This window comes from Lathamus discolor, chromosome 5 (genome assembly GCF_037157495.1).
Source record: "Lathamus discolor isolate bLatDis1 chromosome 5, bLatDis1.hap1, whole genome shotgun sequence".
NCBI lineage: Eukaryota > Metazoa > Chordata > Aves > Psittaciformes > Psittacidae > Lathamus > Lathamus discolor.
This window is the reverse complement of record NC_088888.1, coordinates 20,791,791-20,818,481: the sequence shown is the minus strand read 5'-3', so window position 1 is coordinate 20,818,481 and position 26,691 is coordinate 20,791,791. Positions and strand designations below refer to the sequence as shown.

The following is a 26,691-nucleotide window of genomic DNA, read 5'->3' as shown; positions in this document are numbered from 1 at the left end:
CAGCCACCGCTCGCACGTGGAGCCATTTCTCCCTGTTCCTCCGGGCCCCATTAAAGACTCCCTCAGAGTATGACAGGAGCCCGACGTAACCCGGCAGGTGACGAATTTGCCCCAGCGACATCCGAGCCAGCCGCCGCGGTGTACGCTGGGTAGCGTCATGCCGTGGTTACCGTTGCTACGCGGGTGGTGCAGCCCAGCGGCGGTCCGTGGCCCGCGATGGTGAAGGAAACTATCCGGGTATACGCCCGGGTGAAGCCGCTGGGCTGGCGGCAGCAGGCAGGGGTAGGATGGGGAGACAGCTGCTGTGCTGCTTGGGGGGGTGGGGGGGGGGCAAGTGGGGCGTCCCTGGGGCTGCCTGAAGGTGGGTGGGAGCGGGCAGTGAGCGTGTCCCATCTCATTCCCTAGCAAAAGGCACCGCCGGCCCTTGTCTTGCTGAGGGGTTTTCACGTGGTCGGGTGGGGAGCAGAAAGCCACAGCCCCGGGCTGTTCTCCGAAGTCTTAAAAAGTTAATAAAATCACCGCATACAGGAGTTCAGGTTTAACTACTAGGAAAGTGGGTGAGGAACTTTTTTCCTGCCTACTTGTTGCAGGAAGGCTCCAGAGTAAAACCACCTGATGCTGGTTATTCAGAGCAGTTCAACACTGTTCTGAATGTTGGAGTGGAATGTGTAGCTGCCAGTCTTGTAGCAGTCCTGGGAAGGGGTAATAACGGTGATCAGAAATCAAGCATTTAAGTCTCTTCATTGTCTTGCTGTTTTAGACTCTGTTTGTTCTGGTTTACTCTTTGCTAATCTATTCTGGCAGGTTTTTTGGAGAGGGTTGCTTTAAGGGTCTGTGCTTTGTTTTTTTATAACATCTCAGATATTAAAGTGCTTTAGTAAGCAAATTATGTCAAAGCGGCAGTGGTTCTGTTTCAAATCTTATGGTAGTGTTTGCATGGTAACAAACATGATAATAGCTGAAGGAGGATCTGCTCAGGTATTAAGTGAAATTTGCATTTTTTTTTTTTCCTTCGGGCTTTAAGCTTACATAAGTGTTGTACATAAGGACTGTACTGTGCTATTGTGAAAATTATTTTGCTAATTCGTACACATGCTTATTAGATCTATTCAATTGATGATGATGAGAACTCTCTGTCCACTCTGGAGGTTATTGTGCCACATAATTTAGCAGATGGTGTTGTCAATAATAAACGAGAGAGCTACAAATTCACGTAAGTAAAAGGCTTATCATCATATCTTCTGCCTTCAGTGATTAATATCGCTATGTGTAGTTGTAAAGGATGTAGTGATACAGATCTACAGAACTAGGAAAAGCGCATTCTTAAAATTGTTTTGGTATAGATAAGTTTATTTTCTTGCAGCTCCCTTAATAAGGGACATAATCCATCATATTATACTCTTCACCTCCATGGGCTTGATAGCATTTGAGTTGTGGAAGTTTTGTCTATCTGTTGCAATCTTTGAGATGATACTTAGAAATATATAATGACGTGCATCTTCATTTATCAGCTCTACCATTATTACAGCTTGTTTTGGATTTGTGTATGAATGCAGGACTGTGTGTGTTCTCTTGTTACCTAAGAGTTGGCATAGGCTGGCTAAAGATGTCTTGGTGCAAAACACTCTGTTTAGAAATTGTATCAGACGTAAGCAAACCATGGTAAAGAAAAACAGATTGTTGAAAGAAATAAAACCCTTGTAGAATGTAAATATTTTTTAGAAACTAAAAATAAATAAAGCAGTATCAGTAAAATATTTTTCTTTTTGACAGAAAACTTGGAAGCAACACTTAAAGTTTTAATGATGAAGAAAGCTAGATGTATAACCACTTCTAATAATGAGGTTGAGGTTGTCTTTTTCCAAGTTGAATATGCTTTATTTTATAATACCAAATCAAGTAAATTTGTTGCTCTATGCTGTTAAAACTTAAGTCCCAGATAAACAGCTGCCTCTCAGACTGATGTCATTTTATATCAGCTAAAGAGATCTATTCTACTTGGGAAGAGATCGGTTGCCCTCTCCAACTAGACTTATATGCAAAACTAGCTTAGGTTGCAGATGCCTGAGTGAGCTGTAGTGAATGTTGATATTTTTTTCTGACTTTATAACTTATTAAAAAATCTATAGAGATAGAACTGAGAAAAGCTGTGCCTTATTATCGTTAAGACAAAGCAAAAACTCATGCTTTCATGAAGTCTGTTTATCCTGGTCCCCTCAAACGTTAGTCTCCTTTGCTCTTACTCTCTTATATAGGGATCAAGTGAGTATACATTTACAGATAGGAGGGACAGCACAGCAGGGCATAAGCAGTATGGGACGTTTCTGGAGTGTATGGATGACAACTTCCTAACCTGTGATTAAAAAGCGAAGGAGGGAGATGCTCTTCTGCATCTCATATTTGCAAACATGGAAGAACTGATCAGGGATGTTAAAAGGGGTGATAGCCTTGGCTGCAGTGGTCATGATATACTGAAATTCAGCATACTGACAGAAGGGAGCAAGCAGAAAGTAGGATTACAACCCTGTATTTGAGATAAGACTGAAGAGAGATCAGATGTTGGCCTTTCAGGGGCCTACTTGAAAGAATTCCATGAGACACAACCCTGGTGAGAAGTTGAGCTGGCCAATTTTCAAGGATCACCCCCTCCAACAGTCCATCCAGATGAATGGGAAATGATGCAAAGGCAGCAGGAGAAACAGCTCATGACTAAATGCAAACATAGAAAGGAAGCATACAAGAGCTGGGAGCAGCATCAGGTGACCAACGAATGCTTGTGTGAAGAATGGGTTTAGGAAAGCCAGATAGTTGTGCTGCCATTCAGAGGGACCTCAAGAAGCTGGAGAAATGGGCCAGTATGATTCTTAAGAAGTTCAACAAAGTGAAATGCCGAGCTCTGCTCCTGGTGACAATAACCAGGGCAGGCTGAGGGCTGACTGGAAGTAGGTTTGCAGGAAAAGACCTGGAGTCCTGGCAGACAAAAAGTTGAACGTAAGTTGGCAATACACCTTTTGTGGCAAAGGTGTTAGGAAGAGCATTGCCAGCAGGTCAAGGGAGTTGATCCTTCCCCTCCAGTGAGATCGTATCTGGAGTTATGTATCCAATACTGAGCTCCATCAAAGGGACACAAAGATGATTGAGGGATTGGAGTGTCTGACGTGAAGAAAGGCTGAGAGACCTGGACTGTTTATTCTGGAGAAGAGAAGGCTCAAGGGGATTTTATCGATGTGTATAAGCATCTGATGGGGAAGGGTGAAATAAAGAAGACTGAACCAGATGCTTTTAAGTGGTGTCCAATGACACGGCAAGTGTTAATAGGCAAAAATTGAAATACAGGAAATGTGAGAGTGTGTGTGTGTGTGTTTGTTTGTTTGTTTTGCTGTGGGGTAATCGAATACCAGAAGAGGTTGCCCACAGAAGCTGTGAAGATACTCAGAAGCTGACTAGATGGACCCCTGCTCTACCTGACTCTTCTTTGAGGAGTGGTATTAGAGCAGATCATCCCTTTCAACCTTCTATGATTCTGGAAGACAACTGCAGATATCTTATACAGGAAGTGTCAAAACGTAGGTTGAATTAAATGTCTTCTTGTGACTTACAGTAACTGTGCAGCAGAATGAAGGAAGTAGTTATGAAAAAACATGAGCCTGGCTGTACTGGTGTGATGCTGTATTTGGTAATAGTGTAATCTATTTATCCAGGTTTCAGTGTGGTGCCAGTTACAAACACTGATTCTCTTGATGGATTTAAAATACGGTTTATTTTTTTCTAAGCCACATCATTTTATCAGAGGATTTGATTGTACAGATCTTTTCAAAGCAGCACTGTGTACAGCCTATTTATATACAATAGCACAACAGCATGCTGTGGTTAAGACTACAGGGAAAACATTGTACTAAGTTATGTAAGCCTAATGATGTAAACATTGACTATTACAAACACGAACAAAAATGTATGAATCAAGTAGTGTTTTAAGATTCTAAGCAATTATTATTTGCTTAATATTTTCAGATTTCAGAAAATTTTTGATCAAGAGGCAAAACAAGATGTGGTTTTTGACAGCATTGCCAAACCAGTAGCAGAATGGTACGTTGTTGATCTTGGGAGTAATTGGGGTGACACACGGTCAAAAGTAGATTGCACTGTATTAGAATCATAGAATAGTTAGGGTTGAAAAGGACCTTAAGATCATCTAGTTCCAAACCCCCTGCCATGGGCAGGGACACCTCACAATAAACCATCTCACCCAAGGCTCTGTCTAACCTGGCCTTGAACACCGCCAGGGATGGAACATTCACAACTTCCTTGGGCAACCCATTCCAGTGACTCACCACCCTAACAGTAAGTAATTTCTTCCTAATATCCAATCTAAACTTCCCCTTTTTAAGTTTGAATCCGTTACCCCTTGTCCTATCACTGCACTCCCAAATGAATAGTCCCTCCCCAGCATCCTTATAGGCCCCCTTCAGCTACTGGAAGGCTGCTATGAGGTCTCCATGCAGCCTTCTCCAGGCTGAGCAGCCCCAACTTTCTCAGCCTGTCTTCATACGGGAGGTGCTCAAGCCCCCTGATTATCCTCGTGACCCTCCTCTGGACTTGTTCTAACAGTTCCATGTCCTTTTTATGTGGAGGATACCAGAACTGTGCACAATATGCCAAGCGAGGTCTCATGAGAGCAGAGTAGATGGCAGGAACTGCTTGAAGAAATGCTGGCGAGTGGTTTTCTTGCTGCTATAAGAGCAGATTGATGTTTTAATTTTCTAAATACTGACATATCTGAGTCTAAGAGATATGCAACAATCCCAAAAGAATTTTATGTATGGTAAGGTTCCATTTTTAACTCCTAAAATAGCATTGCTACTATTGCTGTATTTTGTTGCATAGGCATAGAAATCCATGTCCAATTAGTTTTTTGTATATAATGTAATCTCACTTCATTGCCTAAGGAAAGTATTCCCTATGGAGTTCCATGAAGGGGTAAACCTAATGAAAATCTTAACCCCCTGTTCAGTTTTTATTTAGGGACACTCATGAATTAATACCTCTAGAGATAGTCTCAAATTTTGCCCTGCTTATTTTTGTTTTAAATTTTAAGGCACTGGTTTTGTTTTTCTCCTCCATAAAATAAAAAAACAATGCTGGTATTTTAGAGTTTGCAAAGGCAAGCAGGTAAGACTGATGTAGAAGTCCTCTTCATTCACTGTGCTGAACTGGATGGATTTTCCAATATGCCATTCTCATTGCTCAGCTTATGCCTACATTGCTGATGTTAGCACAGGTTTTAGTGCGGGAGAAAATCCCGTACTGGAGGAAGCAGAATTTCTGCATAATGTTTCATCAAGCTTTCTGCTCAGAATCCAGCTTTGTGAATTGGGAAGTATTACTTTAGGTATCCACTTCTTTCTTGTTCATTGTCTAGCTGTCATGGTTTTAATGTCAGCCGGTAACTCAGAACCACGCAGCTGCTCGCTTGCTCCTCCCACTTCTTCCTCCCCGTGCTCCCAGAGGGGTGGGTGGGAGAATTGAAAGAATGTGACTCCCACGGGTTGAGATAAGAACAGTCCAGTAACTAAGGTATAACACAAAACCACTACTGGTACCACCAATAATAATAATGATAAGGGAAATAACAAGGGAAGAGAATACAACCGCTCACCACCCGCAGACCGATACCCAGCCAGACCGAGCAGTGAACTAGCCCTTCCAGGTAACTCGCTCCACTTTATATACTGGGCATGATGTGCTGTGGTATGGAATACCCTTTGGCTAGTCTAGGTCAGGTGTCCTGTCTCTGCTTCCTCTCGACTTCCCCTCCTCCCTGGCAGAACATGAGACTCACAAAGTCCTTGGTCAGAGTAAACATTATTTAGCAACAACTAAAAACATCAGTATTATCAGCATTGTTCCCAGGCTGAAAGTTAAAACCACAGCATTGCACCAGCTACTAAGAAGGAGAAAAATGACTGCTATAGCTGAACCCAGGACAGTACCCACTCCTTATACCATGCTTTCATGTCATGCTCAGATCCCACATTTTTCAATATGCCATTTCTTTTGTCTCATATATATATATATGTATATATATATGACCCACACCCACACAAATAGAGAGATATCATTCCTTAGCACAACGATGAATCCCTATGAAGCTGCTGAGTTAATCCGGTCCATGATGTTGGGCTCCGTCTCTTGTACCAGTCTTTCAGAGCAGGAGAGAGAGTGTGCAATGTTGGATTGCTGCCTGCTGATGACACCAGGGAGCTCATCTGGTCACTGCTGAGCTTGTCTGGTTTCATCCAAGTTCATTCTTTGTTGGGATGATGGTCGGAGGGAAGTCAGGACCAGTCGCTGGTGACCTGAAGACATCTAGTTGGTGGGCTAAAAAAGTGCTACATAGCAGGCAACAGCATACAATTGAGTTCATTGGCTGTTTTCCCCAAAAATCAAATCCCCTTAAGGTACACGTGGGACTTCCCCATCTTCCCGCATTACCCACCAAGTATATCCAGATCCCTGAGCAAAAACAATCCCACGAGTGGGTTTGCTTTTACCTGAAGCAAGAATAACCCAGACTGTCTCCCCCAGCAAATTCTTTATGTGCACCACAGGAACTTTATCCCTTTCTGCAGTATGTAAAAGTTCTGACTGGGCTGGGCCAGCCTTGTTGGCAGATCCTGTGGTGTTGACCAACCAGGTGGCTTTTGGTAAATGTGTATCCCAATGTTTGAAAATCCCACTACCCATTGCTCTCAGTGTATTTTTTAGCAGCCCATTGTACCGTTCAATTTTCCCAGAGGCTGGTGTATGGTAGGGGATGTGATATACTCACTCAATGCCATGCTCTTTGGCCCAAGTGTCTATAAGGTTGATCCAGAAATGAGTCCCATTGTCTGACTCACTTCTCTCTGGGGTGCCGTGTCTCCACAAAATTTCTTTCTCAAGGCCCAGGATAGTGTTCCATGAAGTGGTGTGGGGCACAGCGTATGTTTCCAGCCATCTGGTGATTGCTTCCACCATGGTAAGCACATGGCGCTTGCCTTGGGTTGGTGGGAATATGATATAGTCAATCTGCTGGGCCTCCCAATATTGTACTTCAGCAACCCCACAGCAGAAGGATCCTCTGAGAGGCCAGGCAAGGTGCAAAACCAAAAACTGTCTCCAAAGCTGCAATACCAAAAGCTGATCGGTACCCTTTTGGTACCTCTCCTGAGGCAGTTTATGCCAAGGATTCATGGAGCCTCTGGACCAGCCACAATGGGATGCTTTTGCCCCTCCCTTCCAGTCAGGCTGATTTCAGCCTCCAGTACAGTCAACTCTTGGGATCCTCCTGTCACTCCAGGACATTGACCCATCTGTTGGTTTAAGCTATGATTCTGCAAGTTATTCTTCAGCCTACTGCACTATTGCATGTTTTGTGCTATAGGAAAACAGACATCCTCAGCTGGACTTATAGTCTTTCTCAAATTTTTATTTGGAAGTAAAAATATACCTAGTTCTTTATAATTTCATTTTCTTGTCCTGTCCCCCCGTCCCCGTCCCCCCCCGGTTGCTTCTTAAAAGTCCCACATAACACTGGAGGGTAGATGACAGTGAAAATGAAGAGCCAGTGAATTTGAAACTTCACTAAAGTTAAATATTCTTTTTAAAAAATGTTTTTTATTTCTGTCACCCAAAAGGTGTTTCTTTGCTTGTCTGTCTTTTTAACGTATAGCTTCAAGTTAACTCATTTACTTAGCTTTAAATAATTCTGAATTTAATGGTGACTGCAGAAAAATAATAATTTATTTGACTGTGTGTGAATAGAGAAGGATTAAAAGTCTTATTGTTACATGCTATGGATTGAATTATCATCAAGAAAAATTGAGAGTATCAAAGCTAAACAACAACAGACTGACTTTTCCCAACACCACCCCCACCCCACTTTGGTTTTTGCTAGAAAATGAAGAGGTTTTCCAGTTAATAATTCACTTATGCAGTGCTCTAATAAACAGTAAGTGGTATTGTTTTCCTCCATTTCAGTGTTGTCTGATATAAGATTTTTATGCATTGATCTGGTCCATTTTGCAAACTCTAGCTTTGATTTTTAGATATTTTTAATTACTTGCAAGTACTTAAATGTTATTAAAATCAATGGTGTTTAGGCATACGTTTATGTCCAAATAGCTGAGTCTTTATCTTCAATGCTAAAATTAATTTATAACATCATTAACTGAATCATGACTATTTTGGCTGAGTGTTATAATGGTTAAAGCTTGTATTTTAATTGACATTTGTATTGTTACTGATAATATTGAAGGATAATTTTGCTGTGTTTTTTATAGTAGAGTAGGCAATAACTGAAGTATGTTCCTGTTTCTCATCCTTTTCCTTAATTTTTACCCTTTCTTAAGCAAAAATAGTTATTTCAAAATGTCTTGAGTCATGAGTTTCCTTGCCTAGTGAAGTCCGTAACTGTGTCTGAAGTTTATTTCACTCCATAGTTAATGACTCAATTTTCCGATGTGGGGCAGTAAGAATTGCCCTGTTACTCTGAAAGACCACAGTGTTTAATAGCAAAATGTTCTTGTTATTTGTTTCTAAGTTGTCATTCTCTTGCAGGCAAAACTGTTGAAAATGCACTTATTTCTGTTGCTGGAGTCACTTTACTAAGGGAACAGGTTTTTTGTCTGTGTATTGCCAGGGAAAAGAAAGTAGCAGGAAAATATCAATGAAATAGTTCAGTAACATTTTGAGGCTTCCTGCCATGTGTACTTACAGTCATGAGAATTTAGTTAGAGACTTGAATGCTGAGGGGAAAAAAAGGGCTTTGTTTAAACTAGAACTAGCAACGCAATGTTTGGGATTCTAAAATCTTTCTAGTTTGCTCTTGGATGGGTGGGTATTGGACACAACTTTCTTTCTTTTCAAGTTGATTTTTTTTTTTTAGTTTGTTTAATTTGCTTCTTCAATAAAAAGTGCCAGCCTCTGTATGTGACTTGCCCAAATTTTTTTATTACTTTTTTGTTGATGCTTAAGTCATCCCTTGCATGGTTTCTTTTTATCATTTGTTTATGCTTTCCTGTTTTCCTTCTAATTTTAAATATTTACTTGATTTCCAACAAAAATAGAGGAAATAAAGAACATAATTTTGCAGTTTGCTAATGATTAAGCACTGCTTTAGTTGAACAATTATAATGCTTCAAATATGAGTGTTATGATGGAATTAATTATACAATGCTTTGGACTAGTTTTTGTTTTCAATTGTTATATGGCTGATGTTTTGTCTTATTAAAGAATAACATAGAAAATATTTTCTCTTCATATATATTTTGCAAATAAGAAACAGCTCATTTGCTTATAAACCTAAATGGCAATCACCTATTTTTTTTTTTTTTTTTTTTGGAAGATTTGATAGCCTCCAAGATAACCCTCCCATTGCCACAGGTTTTGGTTTCTTCTCATGTGCTATGTTTATCCTAGGAATTAGCATCTGTAATATAAAAAACATTTAACTCTTTTCTGATTTTCTGTTTGTGTTTGTTAGGTTTGGTTTTTTCTGCTGCTTATTCTTATAGAACATGTATTCAAAATATCTGCATGAATAATTATCCATTCTGACCTGAATATTTGTCACACTGTGAGAAGAAGTGGCTTGGCTCACATGTAGGCAACCTTGCATCACAGCTGTATTATTGCTCATATGGGTGATTTAGGTACAAGAGACCTGTAGAATCTATATGTAGTAAAAGAATACATATTTTGTACATAACTTGAAACAAATGGGTCTTAAAATTTCTGCTAAATTAAGAAATTGGAGCAGTAATGCTAGCAGTTCTTCCTGGAGTAGTTATGAGACAATAAAAAGTGAAAATCATCATTAATGTTTCATCTCAAACAACTATTAGTTGCTCATGTTTATTTTGACTTAAATTGCACAGTTTAGAATTGTTCAAGAGGGCTGCTTATTAGAGCTTACAGTTTGATAGCTTTGATTCAGAGTATCTTTGTGTCACTTATCTTCTGCAGTGCTTATAGTGGAATTTTATTTTGGAAGGCTGTTTTGAAATTTCTAAGGAAACTTGCTTGCACTAAGCTCTCGAAAACACATCTGCATACGCATTTGGAAATTGGTGTTGTTTTTGAAAGATGAGGCATTACCAAGTTAGAGTTGTTCCATAAATCTGGCAAAGGCACCAAAAAAAAAAAAAAAGTCATCCTGAGATACTTTGTTTAATTAAAAGAAACTTTGAGCTCCAAGGGGTAGAAGATACCTAAATTCTGAGTCTCTGTAAACACAAATCCTCCCTGAAAACTTTTTTCCAGACCCTGCAAATTAAATTCTTTTTATCTTAAATATCATGTCTGAGGGCCGGTTGTGTCAAGACTGTGTTGAATTTTTATTCTTTCTAATAAAGTGACTATGGATTGAGATTTTCTGCAGCAGAAAGAAGGAAGGTGAAGGACATGGGTAACGTATTTCAGGTCAGCAAGAGCTGAGATGAGGATTGGGCTGACAGTATTCCAAGATCAAAGATACTGGTTGTTTCTGCTTTTTTCAGTAGTGTAGTGTTTTAATAGATATTGAATATTTTCTATAACCACATCTCTTTATATTATGAGTCCTTTAAAATGAAGATGTCAGAACCAGAGTTAATAGTGTAAAGCTGAAATAAAGGCACAAAATCAAAGTAATTACTTTTTAAAACTGCAATTTGTATCTTGTTCCCAGGATTTTCTCTTATCTACATATAAATGCAAGATTTAGCCCTTACTTGATAATGCCTTTTTCCTTCATTTAAACTTTTAGACACGTTTTACTTATTTGTGTTATAAGCTTACTAAAAACCTTTCACTTTGAACTTTTTAATTTTAAAACAAAACAATAATAAAAATTGCAGCTGGCTTAAATGCATCTATTTAAATTATCTTTTTAATAATTTTAAAGACTGAGAAGTGTGTCTTGCTGTGTCAGAGCAAGCAAATCTTTTTGCTTAGACTTCATATTTGTTGTTGCTGTGTATGCTTTTGATGTTCAGGGTAGATAAGATTTCCATGTTGTCACACCTGCCAATGTCAAAAACTTACGAGTAAGGTTGCTACTCCAACCTTCATTATAAAAACTGATGCATTGAGACTAGTATGAAGTGCAAAGTTTGTAGCATGTTTTAGGGACTGATAAGCACTGTTTATTTTTTTCTTCTGCTCCTGCTGACCCTGTGATTTATGCCTACTGCTAACAAATTAGAATAATTAAGTCAGAAGGGATCTCTGTAGGTTATCTGATCCGACCTCCTGAGCAGAGCGGGTTCAGGTTCAAGGTTAGCAGCTTCAAGGTTAGATCAGGTTGCTCAGGCCCTTGTCCTGCAGAGCTTTGAAAATGTCCAAAGCTGGGGATCTCACAACCCATCTGGTCACCTGTTAAAGGGCTTAACTACTGTCACTGTGAAGAATATTTTCCTCATACCTACTTTTAATTTCCCCCCTCGCAACTTGTGAACATTGCCTCTTATCCTACCACTGTAAGTCTCTGAAAAGAGTTTGAGTCCATCTTTGTAATGATCTATTGTATGATGGAAGGCAATAATTAGGTACATGTATAGCTTTGTCTTCTCCAGGTTGACAGAAAATAGCTCCCTTGGCTTCCCCATGTATGTGATGTGCTTCAGCCCAAATTAACTTGGTTCTGACAGGCTCACTCCAATTTCCTTATAGCATCCTTCTTCCACTGAGGAGCCCAAAACTGGATGCAGAACTCAGGGGGGAGAGTTTGTTTGGTGAATTGGGTTTCTTTGGTGTTTCTTTTTATTTGTGTGTGTGTTTGTTTGTTTGTTTCAAACTTTGATAGTAGTTGTTCTGTTTGATCCAGCAAAACCAGTGTAGCACCAGAGAAAGCAGAGTTCTTCATTATACTTAGGCACAAGCCTCCCTGAAGTCTTGTTAACAATAAGCACAGGAACAAATGAAAAGTTCTGTGTCCCTGAACTTTAAATAGAACAAATGATCTTCACTGGAAATTGAAGCAACATGTAGTCAGAAAAAACAACCACAATACAACAACCCTGGTCTGCTTTCAACCCCTGTCTACTGTCACTGGGCTTTATGCCACTATTTATATTGTCTCAGATAATTCAGGACAAAGTACTGAACAATATTTTAAACTGTAGTAACTACCCATAACTTGTCTAGCTCTCATATGAGGAATTTCTCACTTGAAGAATGTTAAGCAGTTGTGAACGTAACATATTTATCAATTTAAATGAAATTGCTTGCATGAGTTATACTTCTATATCTCACCCTATATTTAGGAGTTAGACATCTTTCAGGCATGAGACAAGTCTAGTGAGTGACTGAAAATGCCAGTACATAACTCTAACATCCATTTATTTAAATAGGTATCTGAAATGAATTTTTAAATTAAGTTAAATTGTCACTGTTCATGTTTTTGAATTGACACTAATTATAAGTTATAAAGGGCCAATTGACTGATAACTGAGTGAGAAAATTTGACAGGAAAAAAACACATGGCATTGCTCTCCTTTAATCACAATTCATATCTGAGTCCATAAAAATTGTCCTCTGCCTGATAATTAATAAAAGGTTGTATTGACAGCTTTTGCTTAGTAAGATCTAAGGGAAGAGGCAGTGTCTTTCTAATGCAACGAAAGAAACAGTAACCCACTGAAGCACTGAGACTAGTCATGTTTTCCCCCAATATTAGTAAGTCTAGTAAAAGATGCTACCTCTCTAAATACCTGTCTTATACTTTTAGACTATCGTAGTTGTGCTCACAGTGCTACTGCCTTAAGTCCTTACATATATTGACTGTTTCTTATAAAGAATTCTTTTTCTCTGGACTCTGAGGACAACCGCTGAAAAGGGAACCACACAGGTCGTCCACTCACCCCTCCCCCCCCCCGACCCTCCCCACCCCCGGAGGGATGGGGAGGAGAATCAGGAGAATGTAACTCCCATGGGTTGAGATAAGAACAACCCAGTAACTAAGGTATAAAACAAATCACTGCTGCTACCGCCAATGATAATATTGATAAGAGAAAATAACAAGAGAATACGATACCACCGCCGAACGAGTTCGACCCCCCCTGAAGAGAGAGAGGGTGCCCTTCCGGGTAACTCCCAGTTACCTCTCTGGGCATGACGTGCTGTGGTATGGAATACCTCTTTGGCTAGTTTGGGTCAGGTGTCCTGTCTCTGCTTCCTCCCGGCCTCCCCTCGTCCCCAGCAGAGCATGAGACTCACAGAGTCCTTGGCCAGAATAAACATTACTTAGCAACAATTAAAAACAGTCGGTGTTATCAGCTCTCTGCCCAGGCTGGAAGTCAAAACACAGAGCTTGTACCAGTTACTAAGAAGGAGCAAAACGGCTCCTGGTAAACCCAGGACAATATGGCAGTGTGATCAGATTACTGTCATCAGTCAGTTGTGTGAACAAATTACCTCTAGCTTGGAAAAGGTGTGCTTTAAATTCTGTGCAATATAGAGGACATTGAATATTTTCTTTATGTTTAAAAATGTTGCTGATTAGATTTGTAAGGTCAAGTACAAGCTGTTGTTTCTAAAAATCAGCAATAATTTTTCAGTGCTTAACCAGAAAAGAAGCATTCTGTTCTTTGAGTAAAATGTAAGAACAGGTCTAACCTTTTTCCTGTTAAAATCATCTTGAAGTGGGCATATAATTAGATTAGAAATAATACTGCAGAAAAATGGATAAAGAAGGTTTAGAACTGTAACAAAACAATACTTATTCATAGACTAGCAGTTACTTGCCTGCAATTAGCGTGACTATTTCACAAAAAGCAGTTAAAATCAAGAAGACTGAAATTTTTCATTTAACACACCTTTATGTACACAATCATATGTAAACATAGTCACATGGATGTATATGTTTCCATTTCAAATTAATATATCCAGCAAACATTACAATTTTTTCATTATATATAGCTTTGTGATATGTGAGTCTTCGTATGGTTTGACCAAATGTATTTTCACTAAAACACAAAACCAGATACACACAGTTTTAATTTGAATTTACAGAGTTTGACCTTTTGGGGCCTTTCATGGCAGTCATGAAGTTGAGGTCTCCTACGTCCTAATAACAAGATATCAAGGCAGCTCAGTATATGAAATTCTGATTAAAATATGATTGTTTGCAGAACTACTATATGTCTGTGTTTCTGTGTTTCCCAGAAACTTCATCTTTTTCTGAAAACCTTATCTTCACAGAATTTCAGGTCTTGGGCAATTTTTTGGGTACTTATGTGCATGCAGAAATTCAGTCCAATGACACTTGTTCATATTCAGGTACAAACTCCAACATGTTGGACCAACATGCATATGACAACTTAGGTTTTTCCTTTATGCTTTTAAATTTTAGTGCGTAAGGAAAATCAACTTCTCAGATTTCCTAACGGTGAAACAAATGTACAAATTTGTACAGATTTTAGTTACTGTATTTTAAATACTTATTTTTCTCTCTAGTAGGCTTTTTAAAATTTTTTCTTGGTATTAATTAAAAAAAAAAAAGCCCTTCAGGAATTCTGACAATCATAGCAGGTTAACTAGGCTAACATATACCAGAAACCGATTTCTCCAGCAATATTTTAGCTGATTTGTTTGGAAGTAGTCCATGAACTGAATAGGGAGCTCTACAACATTGCATAAGTTCATGAAAGATCTTTTCACCAAAGCCTTTCCTTGTATTATGTGTTATTGCTGTATTTTTTTCTGAAGTAGTAAGGAGACAAATTTTAGTCTTTGCAAGACTACCATCAGCAACTGTGTTAACTTGTGTACTTTCAAATATTAAGTTTACCAAAATTTTAGGGTTTTTGTTCAGACAATCTGCAAAGCAAAGCTGTAGATCTTGCCTAGGTGAACATATTGCAAAGTAAATTTTGCAGTATATGCAGAAAAGAGCTGCTAATTCTCTACTGCCTTTTCCAGTAGAGAACAGGTTCCACTGCTGCTGGTAACAGCTTTCATTTGCCGATGAGAATCTTCAGGGATCTGTGTGGTTGATGCTGTTCAGAAAATACTCTTTGGATCCTCTTCTTGTCTCAAAATCAGTGTTGCCAACCTTCTTAGGAGCTGGAGAATGAAGCTGCTAAGCCACTGGCCATCATATTTGAAAAATCATGGCAGTCAGGTGAAGTTCCCAACGACTGGAAAAAGGGAAATATAACCCCCATTTTCAAGAAGGGGAAAATGGAAGACCCGGGGGATTACAGACCAGTCAGTCTCACCTCTGTGCCTGGTAAAATCTTGGAGCACATTCTCCTGGAAGGCAAGCTAAGGCACATGAAAAACAACAAGGTGCTTGGTGACAGCCAGCATGGCTTCACTAAGGGGCAATCCTGCCTGACCAATTTGGTGGCCTTCTACGATGGGGCTACAGAACTGATGGACAGGGGTAGAGCAGTTGATGTCATCTACCTGGACTTGTGCAAAGTGTTCGACACTGTCCCACACGACATCCTTGTCTCTAAATTGGAAAGACAGCAATTTGATAGGTGGACCACTTGGTGGATAAAGAACTGGCTGGATGGCCGCACACAAAGAGTTGTGATCAATGACTCAGTGTCTGGCTGGAGACCGGTAACGAGTGGTGTCCCGGAGGGATCGGTGTTGGGACTGATCTTGTTCAACATCTTTGTTGGTGACATGGACAGTGGGATTGAGTGCACCCTCAACAAGTTTGCCAATGACACCAAGCTGTGTGGTTCGGTTGGTACGCTGGAGGGAAGGGATGCTATCCAGAGGGACCTCGACACGTTTGTGAGGTGGGCTGATGCCAACCTTATGAAGTTCAACCATGACGAGTGCAAGGTCCTACACCTGGGTCAGAGCAATCCCAGGCACAGCTACAGGTTGGGCAAAGAAAAGATTCAGAGCAGCCCTGCGGAGAAGGACTTGGGGGTGCTGGTCAATGAGAAAATGAACATGAGCTGACAGTGTGCGCTTGCAGCCCAGAAAGCCAACCGTATCCTGGGCTGCATCAAAAGGAGCGTGATCAGCAGGTCGAAGGAGGTGATCCTGCCCCTCTACTCTGCTCTTGTGAGACCTCACCTGGAGTATTGTGTGCAGTTCTGGTGTCCTCAACATAAAAAGGACATGGAACTGTTGGAACAAGTTCACAGGAGGCCCACGAGGATGATCAGGGGACTGGAGCACCTCCCGTATGAAGACAGGCTGAGAAAGCTGGGGCTGTTCATCCTGGAGAAGAGAAGGCTGCGTGGAGACCACATAGCAGCCTTCCAGTATCTGAAGGGGGCCTATAGGGATGCTGGGGAGGAACTCTTCATCAGGGACTGTAGTGACAGGACAAGGGGTAATGGGTTCAAAGTTAAACAGGGGAAGTTTAGATTGGATATAAGGAGGAAGTTCTTTCCTGTGAGGGTGGTGAGGCACCAGAATAGGTTGCCTAGGGAGGTTGTGAATGCTCCATCCCTGGCAGTGTTCAAGGCCAGGTTGGACGAAGCCTTGGGTGAGATGGTTTAGTGTGAGATGTCCCTGCCCATGGCACGGGGGTTGGAACTAGATGATCTTGAGGTCCTTTCCAACCCTAACTATTCTACGATTCTGTGTAAGGGAGAACGTATATTTTCCACTTACTGTGCTAACTCTTAGCATCTGGGAGACCCTTCACTTTGTGAGGTGTAATTCTGTAGTTGTTTGTTGTCTTTTAAATGGCTTTTTATGTGTGACTAAGAGGTTATGAAGCTTTCTATGTTTTTGTTTCCCTAAAGGGATTGTGCATCTTTGGTTGAAACTATTAAGTATGTATCTTAAAAATCCTGTGTAATTTGTAAAAAGATACCAGTTTAATTAATTTATTGTTTGATTAGGTATTGGCCCACCTACATATATTCTTATCATTTCAGTGTAAAACTGCCATGGACAGGAACAGCTTCCAATAGACCAGGTTGCTCAGAGTCCCACCCAGCCTGGCCTTGAACACTTCCAGGGATGGAGCATCCACAACTTCTCTGGGCAACCTGTGCCAGTGCCTCACCACTCTCATAGTAAATTTCTTCCTAATATCTAATCTAAATCTTCTACTCTTAGTTTAAAGCCATTATTCCTTGTCCTATAAGTACATGCCCTTGTAAAAACATTCTATCCTATGTTTACATTTGTGGTGATCCTAATCAACAGCCTTTTGTGAAGTTCAGGGACCTTAAGTTAATAATTGCAGCCACACCTTTATCACTTTTTAGACACATTGCAAAACACACCTTTCTGCAGAAGCCATGTCACAGTAATTGAAAATATATACCTTTAACAACTTTAAAGAATTAGAGAAGAAAACAACCCAAAATGCTAGATCTGAAACAGCCAAAGACAGATGTAAAAACAGAAGAGCGGCTGTACTGGGTCAGACTTAAATTCTGTCTAAACCAATGTGTTATCTCTCACAGGAGCTAGCAGTCCCCAGGAATAAAAAACAAAAAACAAACAAACAAACAAACAAACAAAAAAACAACCAAAAAACATTGAAAGCATGTAGAGCTTCTTCCCCAAGTATTCTGTTAGCCTTTAGTGATTTGTAGTTTAGGAATTTTCTGATTCCTCCGTGTTTAGTAGCTGAAATAATTTTTTTGCATGAAGTAGTCCAGTGTCGACTGAAGCTTGCGTGAACTTTTAGCATGCAAAACATCCCACTGCAAGGAGTTTCACAGCTTAACTAGATGTTGCATGAAGAATCAGTTTCCCTTGCTTGTTTTGAAACTGCCATCTCTGAGCTTCTTTTGATACCCCCTACTTTTTGACAACTCATTACTGTCTTCAGCATTCAGATACTTTGACAGTGTGCACTAGAAATGCCTAAGATAGATGAATGAGGTGTTTGATGATAATAATTGTTTTGATATTTAGCATCTGGTATCTAAAATCTATGCATACTGTGTCTTTGGGTGATTTGGTCTTTGGGAGCCAGATGTTCATTGTAGTTCCTTTCAACGTGTTTCTGGTTTTGTCTCTGACATCCTACTGTAATGTATTAATATAAGCAATTTGGCAACTACTCAGGCCTTTAAATAAACTTTAAGAAGTTGGAGAACTATTGCATCTCTTGTGGTGCCAGATTAGTAGCTATCTGTATGTGTTTCCTTTCCTCTTATGCAAGGGTTGCTTTCCCCTTTTTTATTTTTTAAAAACTTATCTTTTATCATTTTTACAATAAACAAAATGCAGAAGAACATTTTTAGTTAAATTTTTAGCAAAATTAGTAGCTATTAAACTACAGTAAACCAAATCCAAAGTACATTTTTCCTGTTAGGTTTTATAAAGAAAATAATTCTTTCTTGCTTTATTTTCTTTCAAATACCTCCTTCATATTTTTTGTCAGGAGATGTTTGTTGGAATTGTGGAAGAACAATTTTGAGATGGCTGAATCCAGGAAACAATTTATAATTCACAGTTGCTGAGAAGAAATAAAAAACTTGACAGTCTAATCTGACTTCTTTATCATACATTCTATCAACTATAGACTCTCATGAGTTCTGGTTTGATTTTCCATCGTAATATTACAGTCAATAACTGATTTCATCACTATTTAATTTATTTTTCTAGTATTTTGGATAATTTTATTCATTTTTTGTTTGCTTTTACAGACAAAGAAAAATTCAAAATAATTTTGTCCTCCATCATTTTTACCTCATTGTTTCTAGTCAGTCAGCGTGAAGCACAAAATCTTGGGGCACTTAAAATATTTGTCAGGTTTAAGACAGTTTTCAATAATTAACAAGAAATTGAATTAGAAATGTGGAAATAGATTTTTATTATTTTTGTCTTATGAGACAGAGCTGTACAAAGGAAATGCACTATAGACTTCCATTTAGTCAGCCATTGCTTCTGAGCTGTATATCAGCTGCAGCCGTGTCCTACCTTTCCTCCATGGTGTGCAGCTAAACTACTGTCATTAAGTTTATCTACTGTTTGGTGGAAATCAGGTGGAAGTTAATGATGGGAGTCTGAGCAATTAGAGAAAGATCTGAACTAGACTTTTGTTAGGCTCTTCTGCAAGTAGAACTAAGAGGTGTAAAAAAAGGTAATTGAGTCTGAATGTAATTTCAAGCTAAGCCATTGCATAGAGCATACTATTGCTGTTCCACTGAATCTTCTTGTGTAGACATAGTTCATAGAATCATAGAATAGTTAGGGTTGGAAAGCCTGTCTTCATAGTTCTAAGAGAAAAGTTTCTTTCACCAGTGTGTTTTTGTGTGTTTTCACATCCGCTCTACTCTGCTCTCATGAGACCTCACTTGGAGTATTGTGCACAGTTCTGGTGTCCTCAACATAATAAGGACATGGAACTGTTGGAACAAGTCCAGAGAAGGGCCCCAAGGATGATCAGGGGTCTTGAGCACCTCCTGTATGAATATAGTCTGAGAAAGTTGGGGCCGTTCAGCCTGGAGAAGAGAAAGCTGCATGGAGACCTCATAGGAGCTTTCCAGTATCTGAAGGGGGCCTACAGGGATGCTGGGGATGGACTGTTCATTAGGGACTGTAGTGATAGGACAAGGGGTAACGGGTTCAGATTTAAGCAAGGGAAGTTTATATTGGATATTAAAGAAGAAATTCTTTCCTGTAAGGGTGGTAAGGCACTGGAATGGGTTGCCCAGGGAGGTTGTGAATGCTCCATCTCTGGCAGTGTTCAGGGCCAGGTTGGATGGACAGAGCCTTGGGTGGCATGGTTTAGTGCGAGGTGTCCTTGCCCATGGCATGGGGGCTGGAGCTAGATGATCTTAAGGTCCTTTCCGACTCTAACTGTTCTGTGATTCTATGACTCTATGATTCTATAGTTCATGGTAAATGAAGACTTTTACTACACTGATTTTAAACACAGTATGTGAAATAAAGAAAACAGTAATGAATATGACTAGCTAACAATGATATTGATTAATGAGGTAAGTCAAGGCAAAGTCCTTCAGTTCTAGATAGATAGTTTAATTTTATTGAATCTAGAATATGTATCTTAAAGTATTCTTCTATTACTGAAAACATCTGCTACGTAATTAAGAATTACTATAATTATATTTTGATTCAATACAAAGTTGATAGTTGGAAATACGTTATGCTTTATATATTAATTATTTCCACATTTTTTTATTCTCTAGTGTTTTGGCAGGATATAATGGTACTATCTTTGCATATGGTCAGACAGGCAGCGGCAAAACTTTCACCATCACAGGAGGAGCAGAATGTTACAGTGATCGAGGCATCATTCCCAGGACATTATCTTACATTTTTGATCAACTGCAGAAGGTATGGGGCATTGTTTTCTGTTTATTTTTAATGTCTGGTTTACAAATACTTTATTGCAAAAGGCTGCTTTTATAATAATGTTAGAGGAAGCCTTATAATTAACGCTGAAGAAAATATCTAAGTTGATATGATACGTTATGCCAGAGTCTTTCCATGCGTCAAATATTCCTTATCTCCTTACATTGATTTTTCTAATAAGTAAATTAGAAAATTTCTTATTGAATAGAGCCAGTCTTCTTAGTGACCTGCAGCCTACAGGTTGTAAAAAAAGCTAAAGTAATGTGTCTTATTTTTTCCCCGATATAAGGGGACTGTGAGACACAATGGTAAGTGGCTGATGATATGGTGGTTGGCAGTTGAGTTATAAGAACTTTTTGAAGGAGAATGTGGGAGGATGTGTGTATGTGTATCAGATTATAACCAAAATATTGTAGAATTATTTCAATTTGACATTTGTATGCAATGAAGTCAGCGAATAAGTGAAAGGATGCACCACAGTAGCACACTTACGAGTGTTTATTATGTTTACAAGAAGTTTCTTTTAGTGGAAATGTAATACTGATATGAGTAAACATAGCCAATCATTTTTGGGCTTTCATAACTACAGGAGGCTAAAGGGAAGAAGAGAGGAGTCTGGTGTAATATATGTTTTATTTCTTCATATGCTTCACCAGGTCTATGAGTCATTAAAGATTAATCTTCCCATTTTAACAATGCTTTTTAATTCAACAAATTTAAATATTATTTGACATTACCATAAATCATTACATTTGTACTGTTATACTGTCATTCATCTAATAGGGGGCACTAATTCTTACTCAGTAAGGGTATATGTCTCAATCACATTAACATGCCGTGTCTGAGTAAGGGTTAACATTAAGGGTTAATATTTAAGTAACTACCTTGGCTCTTTCGAAGTGTGGCTTTTAGAGGTAAATGTACATAGCATGTTGCAGGTGCACAAAAGCTTGCTTTTGTGGGAATGGGAATAAAAAAACAAAGGAAACCCATGATCATGTTGCCTTAGACCTGCTGTTGAACTCACATGACCCCACGGAGGACTTTTGTTGTGAGGGGTGCACAGGTTGATTGTGCAATTGCCAGCAACATAGTGTCAACACCAACATTCTTTCTTAGTGCTAACTATGTAATAAAAATAATATAGGATTGAAAATAAATACTTTATTTGCTGCCTTCTCAGCACATAATTTCTACAAAAATCAAAATGTTTGTGTTTCCATTTTCAGCCTGGGTTTTGGATGAAAGCTCTGCTTAGTTATGCTTATAGTGATATTTCTGTCTGCTTGTTTCCAAATCTTTGTGTTCTTTTCATACATTTTCTTTCTTGGTGCATCTTAGAACATCTCTTCTTGCTGTTTTATCTTTCCACCTGCCTTTCTTTTCATAACTTTCCCTTGTTTCATTTCTTCTTTTCTATGATTGTGCTTTGAAAAGTGCTGACATAGTGAGGAAAACATCTGCCTCCTAAGCCTAAGTAAGATGAAATAGGACTGAACTCAGGGACACAAAATACAAGACTGCTGAAGCTCTTGCTTACACTGAGAGTGCAATTTAAAACCAAAGAAACAAAACCTTCTCCAAATGAGAAGCAAATCAAGCCTTTTGTTTTTAATAACTTCTCTTTTTAATTTATTGGTCAGAAATTCCATAGTTTCCTGTAACTTCTTTACTACGGTTTTTCCATTCATCTGTAGCATATCTTTTTTAATGGTGTCCCTTGAAATAATGGACTGTCATTATCAACTGAAAAAAACCCTGGGAGAAATAACTATTCAGTGAAAACTAAAGGTTTATATCTCAAAGTATTTTGCAAAATAACTGTAGTAGATTGGATTATTAAACTGCTACTGTAAGTGTGATATGAGTGCTTTCACAGGGGCTTCATCTGCTGAAAAGAAGTGACTAATTTTCTTCTACTTTGGAAATCATAGCCCATTATTTTGTGGTTTATGTTGTTTGGATTTGGCTTTGGGGCATGAGAAAATTCTCTCTGCAAAATCCAGTTGTGTTAAGTTACATTTTGGCAATGCGAAAAAAGATGATTACAGAAAACAGCCAACATCATATACAGTGCTTAAGTGTTATAATAAAGAAAGTGGAAAGAAGTAAGTGCCCAATGTTTCTAAATGAAGTAAATCTTTGGTTTATTTTTGTTGTTGTTCTTCGTTTATTGGTGGTTGTTTTTTTCCCAAGCTTATTATTTCTATCCATAGTATGAGAGTTTACTTCTTTATAATAACATTCTTCTTTTTGTCATAGAAGTGAAGAATGGCCTGTTGTATGGTTCTGTAAGCAGGCTGCCATGTTCTAAGTGTATACAGACTTTTCTAGATACTAGGAACCAACAAAAAAAAAAGCCCAGACTAAACTCATGAGTGTGGGGGGATTTGGGGAGGACTTTTGTTTTGAGGGTTTGTGTATGTGAGTTTTGATTAGGGTTTTTTTTGTTAGTTTTTCCTTTTTGTTCTTGAGTCATTATACATATGGTAACAGAAAGCATAAAAGTATCATGAATTGAAGATGTAAACCATACTCAGGAAAAGAAAAAGAGAATGAGGAAGCAACATAAAAGCTGTAGTGATAATTTGTGTGCAGATCTAGTTCTGACTTCTCTTTATAACTCTAACTTCTTTCTTGTTTTTTCTTTTTTTTTTTTTTTTTTTTTTTTTTGTTATCCAGGATAGCAGTAAAGTGTATACAACTCATGTTTCCTACTTAGAGATCTACAATGAATGTGGTTATGATCTGCTAGACCCAAGACACGAGGCCTCCAGACTGGAAGATTTGCCGTAAGTAATAAAACTACAGAGAATCATCAAAACCAACAACAGAAATAATTTTCATATGCTTTGGGGACTTTTTTGAAATTGTGCTACAGATAGAAGTCTTAATTAACTCAAAATACTTTGTTTTCTCAATTTTTTCAACACTGCCTACATTTTCTTTTATTTTTGTACGTATAGAGCCTAGGGAAACCAAACATGAGTAAGTGAAGGTGAAATTATTAGAAATGTATTTTGATACTATGCAGACAAGATCTATTTCAACCACTCAAAATATGAGAGAAAGTATACTTGTTTTGATCCTGATATGCTTGTTTTGATCCTGGCAGCCTGTCTCTTTTTATGGCATGCACATGTGTGTGTATGGCAGAGACATATGTAACAGGCAGCATTTCCTTTCAACAGTAGGGAGGAAAATTCCCTGCTTCTATTTTGACTTTTTCCTTCAAGGATAATTATTTTTCTAGAATAAGCAATTACTAAGTAAGGTGTATAACAGACAGAAAAGGCCACAAGGAACTCCAAAAAATGATATATTTACTTCAGAATGGATGATTGTTACAACAGTTTTCATTGATAAAATAAGACCTAATACTTGGAGAAGGGTAGTAAATAAAGGTTTGTAGGTCATGAACACATAAGCCTTGTAAAATTAAACATCTCAAAATTGGTTAATGTATGGTGATTCATTTAAATTAAAGAATAACTACCTTTTATGTATTAGTCAATTTTAAAAAGTAAAAATTGACAGTGAATTTGGGATAAAGCACACTGGGATAACTGGTAAACTTATGTAGTGTATACTATTGCAGGATGGAGTTTAGCGAGATGATAAATTCTCTGCAGGGTAACTGATCTTAATAAGTGTTTAATGGTTTTACTGTACATGGTCATTATTATTTCTAGTTCATAATGTGACAAAAAAGTAGGTACTGTACACTAAAACTTTACATTAACCACTCATATTTAGCATTGTGGAAAAGTATTTAATTTATTAAAATATTTTTCATTTTTTAAGATAGCAATTTAGGGCTTCAAAAAACTATATAATGTCATTCTGAGCTAGAATAGGAGTGCATATTGCAGGAAAGTGTAGTTGTATGCCTAACTATATTTTAGTTACTTGGTTCGTGTAAGTAAATAGTAATCGCATATTTTAAAAAATATCAGGTGTTTATTACCTTAAATATATTCATTCTTCTGAGAATTTTATGTGCTGAAGACCTTTTAAGACTTAGTGTTAGTAAGGAAAATACAGAAAAATCTAACTTCCTCAAGTTTGTCTGAAAGCATGTATTTAATGAGAATATTAAAAATAATTTATGGGTTTTGTACTTTGGAAGGGTCATATTATGCATAATTTCCTGTTGAACTCCACGGTGGATCATCAAGTTTTTAAGCACCATACAAAGCCAAATGCAGGGGTTTTATGCTTAGGTGACTATTAGCAGTCTGTGTTGATATTCTCCCAAGTATGTAAGATGGACAAGAGTGTTGAAGGAATGTGTCATTTTAGAAGAGTAAGCAGATTAGCTATTCTCATGAAGTATGCAGATTGCTTTGGAACAGTATTGTTATCCATATTCATGCAGAAGAAAGGGGTGCAATTTTAATCAAAGATATGTACTTCTGCCTAGCAAACTTTATGTTGAAGACCTTCCGTTACCAGTTCAATGGAATGAGTAAACACAAAGTGCTGGTATTCAGGTAATAGAGGTTAGGAAAATGAACAACAGACTTCTTGATAGTACTTGAAAACAAGATATTAAAATTGTATTTGATGTTCAAGGCAAAGTGAATAATGTAATTTTTTTAAGTTGTCCATTGTATCTAATCATGGCATGATTAGATTTGGAATCTGAGCTCCTGAAGTCAAGGTTTTGTATGTAGCCATCCTTTGTATATTCTGTTAACTATTAAATTTTCATCTTAATACTGCTTAATGGTTTCATTAGTCTGATAGATGAGAAGGGAAGAAGGACTCACAAAAAAATCATGTTTCTAGAAAGAAATTCCTGACAAATGCGTGAATGTAGTTTATATGTCTATGTCTATATGTATATGTATATGTTTATACATTCAAATAAAGAATTACACAATTGTGTATGCATATGTAGGTATGTACACATATACATATTTATGAATGCATAAATATGTATTATGATTCTAATAGGTACAGATTTGAAGCTGTTATTTTCACAGGAAAAAAAAAACAAGTTTTCATAATGTTTAGTTCTAATGGTATTACATGTAGCCCATAGAAGATATCATTTGATATACCTTATTGTTTCATAATACAATATGCCTTAGTTTACAGCTGTAAGTTGTTTTGTTATGCGAAGCTGACAGTGTTTTAATTTTGTGACATTGCAGCGGAAACGCAACATATGCAGATGCAAATACATCTGAAGAATCTTACTTGCTGGAATGCAAAAATTGAATTTAATACTGACAATCTAATTTTGATGTAGCTGCAAAGAGTTCTGTGTTTGTACAAGGAAATTATGATTGTTTTCAAACATGTAAAAAGTATAAAGCTATTGCTATGAACTATAGCTGGTAGAAGACTGAATTCTTACTGACATCTCTAGTTTTCATAAAAGATTTGCAGGACTTCTCAAATTAGGAAAATTTTTTGAAGCTCTTAATTTGCTCTGCAGTTGTGCAAGAGGCCTTCTCCTCTAGCAGATTCTTTGTTGTACAATGTATTTGTAATTTACATAACTCCATGATACTGAGTCAAATCATTTTCACTTTAGTTATAATCTATCAGCACAAACTCTTTTTAACTAGTTTGTATTATTTATTAAGAAATAAGATTTTTTTTGGCACTGAACAATAACACAAAAATTAAGATTGTAGAACTGTTAGTCATAGATTAAGTTAGGACAACCAATAAATTACCATTTTACGTGTCCAAACTATGGAATGTGAAGGCAAACTAAAATTAATGCTCTTTCACCTTAAAACTTCAGTCTTTAAAACTGCAGTAGTTGAGGAGCTACTTTATTGGGAGCTCACATAACCACTCATCTGGAGGATGTGGCATGGGAAAGATGGAATCTAAGCTTCCAGTCAGTGTGATTCCCCTTTAACAGGGAAATACATTAGATGTATGATGATGACTTTAAAAAAAACCAACCCCCCCCCCCAAAAAAAAAAAAAAAAACAGTTAATTTATATTGGATCCTCTGAGAATTCATTTTCACTTTATGCTCCAGAAAGATGAAGTCTATAGCTTAAGTGAACTCAATTCCATGAAAAGGAAGACACTTTAAGAGCCAATTAACTTCAAGTATCAACAATGATAACTATATCAGTACCTACTAGGATCAAGCAGTACTGTTATACTGACCCCAGGGAACAGAAAATATTTTCACTTAAAAACCTTCCTGTAACTAAATATTAATTAACTACCTCAAATGAATAACAAAACAAACAAAAAAAAAAAAAAAAAAAAAAAAACCAACCAGACAAAAAGTAGCTAAAGGAATATTTTTCAATTTAGAGGAAATATATTTTATATTTTTTATTTGGTCTGACTTTTTTTTTTTTTTTTTGTTGCAAATAAACCTGTTTGCTGTCTCCAGTCTCAACACTGTTAATGCCAGCTCTTCCCCTTTTC

At 37.8% G+C, this 26,691-nt stretch overlaps 1 protein-coding gene across 2 annotated transcripts in view; it reads left to right on the top strand.

The window, feature by feature from the left end:
- The first annotated feature begins 216 nt into the window (after nt 1-216).
- KIF6 (kinesin family member 6) overlaps nt 217-26,691 on the top strand; it is a 138,118-nt gene continuing 111,643 nt past the window's right edge. For both annotated transcript variants that reach the window (XM_065680028.1, XM_065680027.1), the window contains exons 1-5: nt 217-282; nt 1,104-1,213; nt 4,012-4,086; nt 20,115-20,262; nt 22,963-23,072. In XM_065680028.1, the coding sequence (XP_065536100.1) occupies nt 217-282; nt 1,104-1,213; nt 4,012-4,086; nt 20,115-20,262; nt 22,963-23,072 (509 nt within the window). The remainder of the gene's footprint in view (nt 283-1,103; nt 1,214-4,011; nt 4,087-20,114; nt 20,263-22,962; nt 23,073-26,691) is intronic.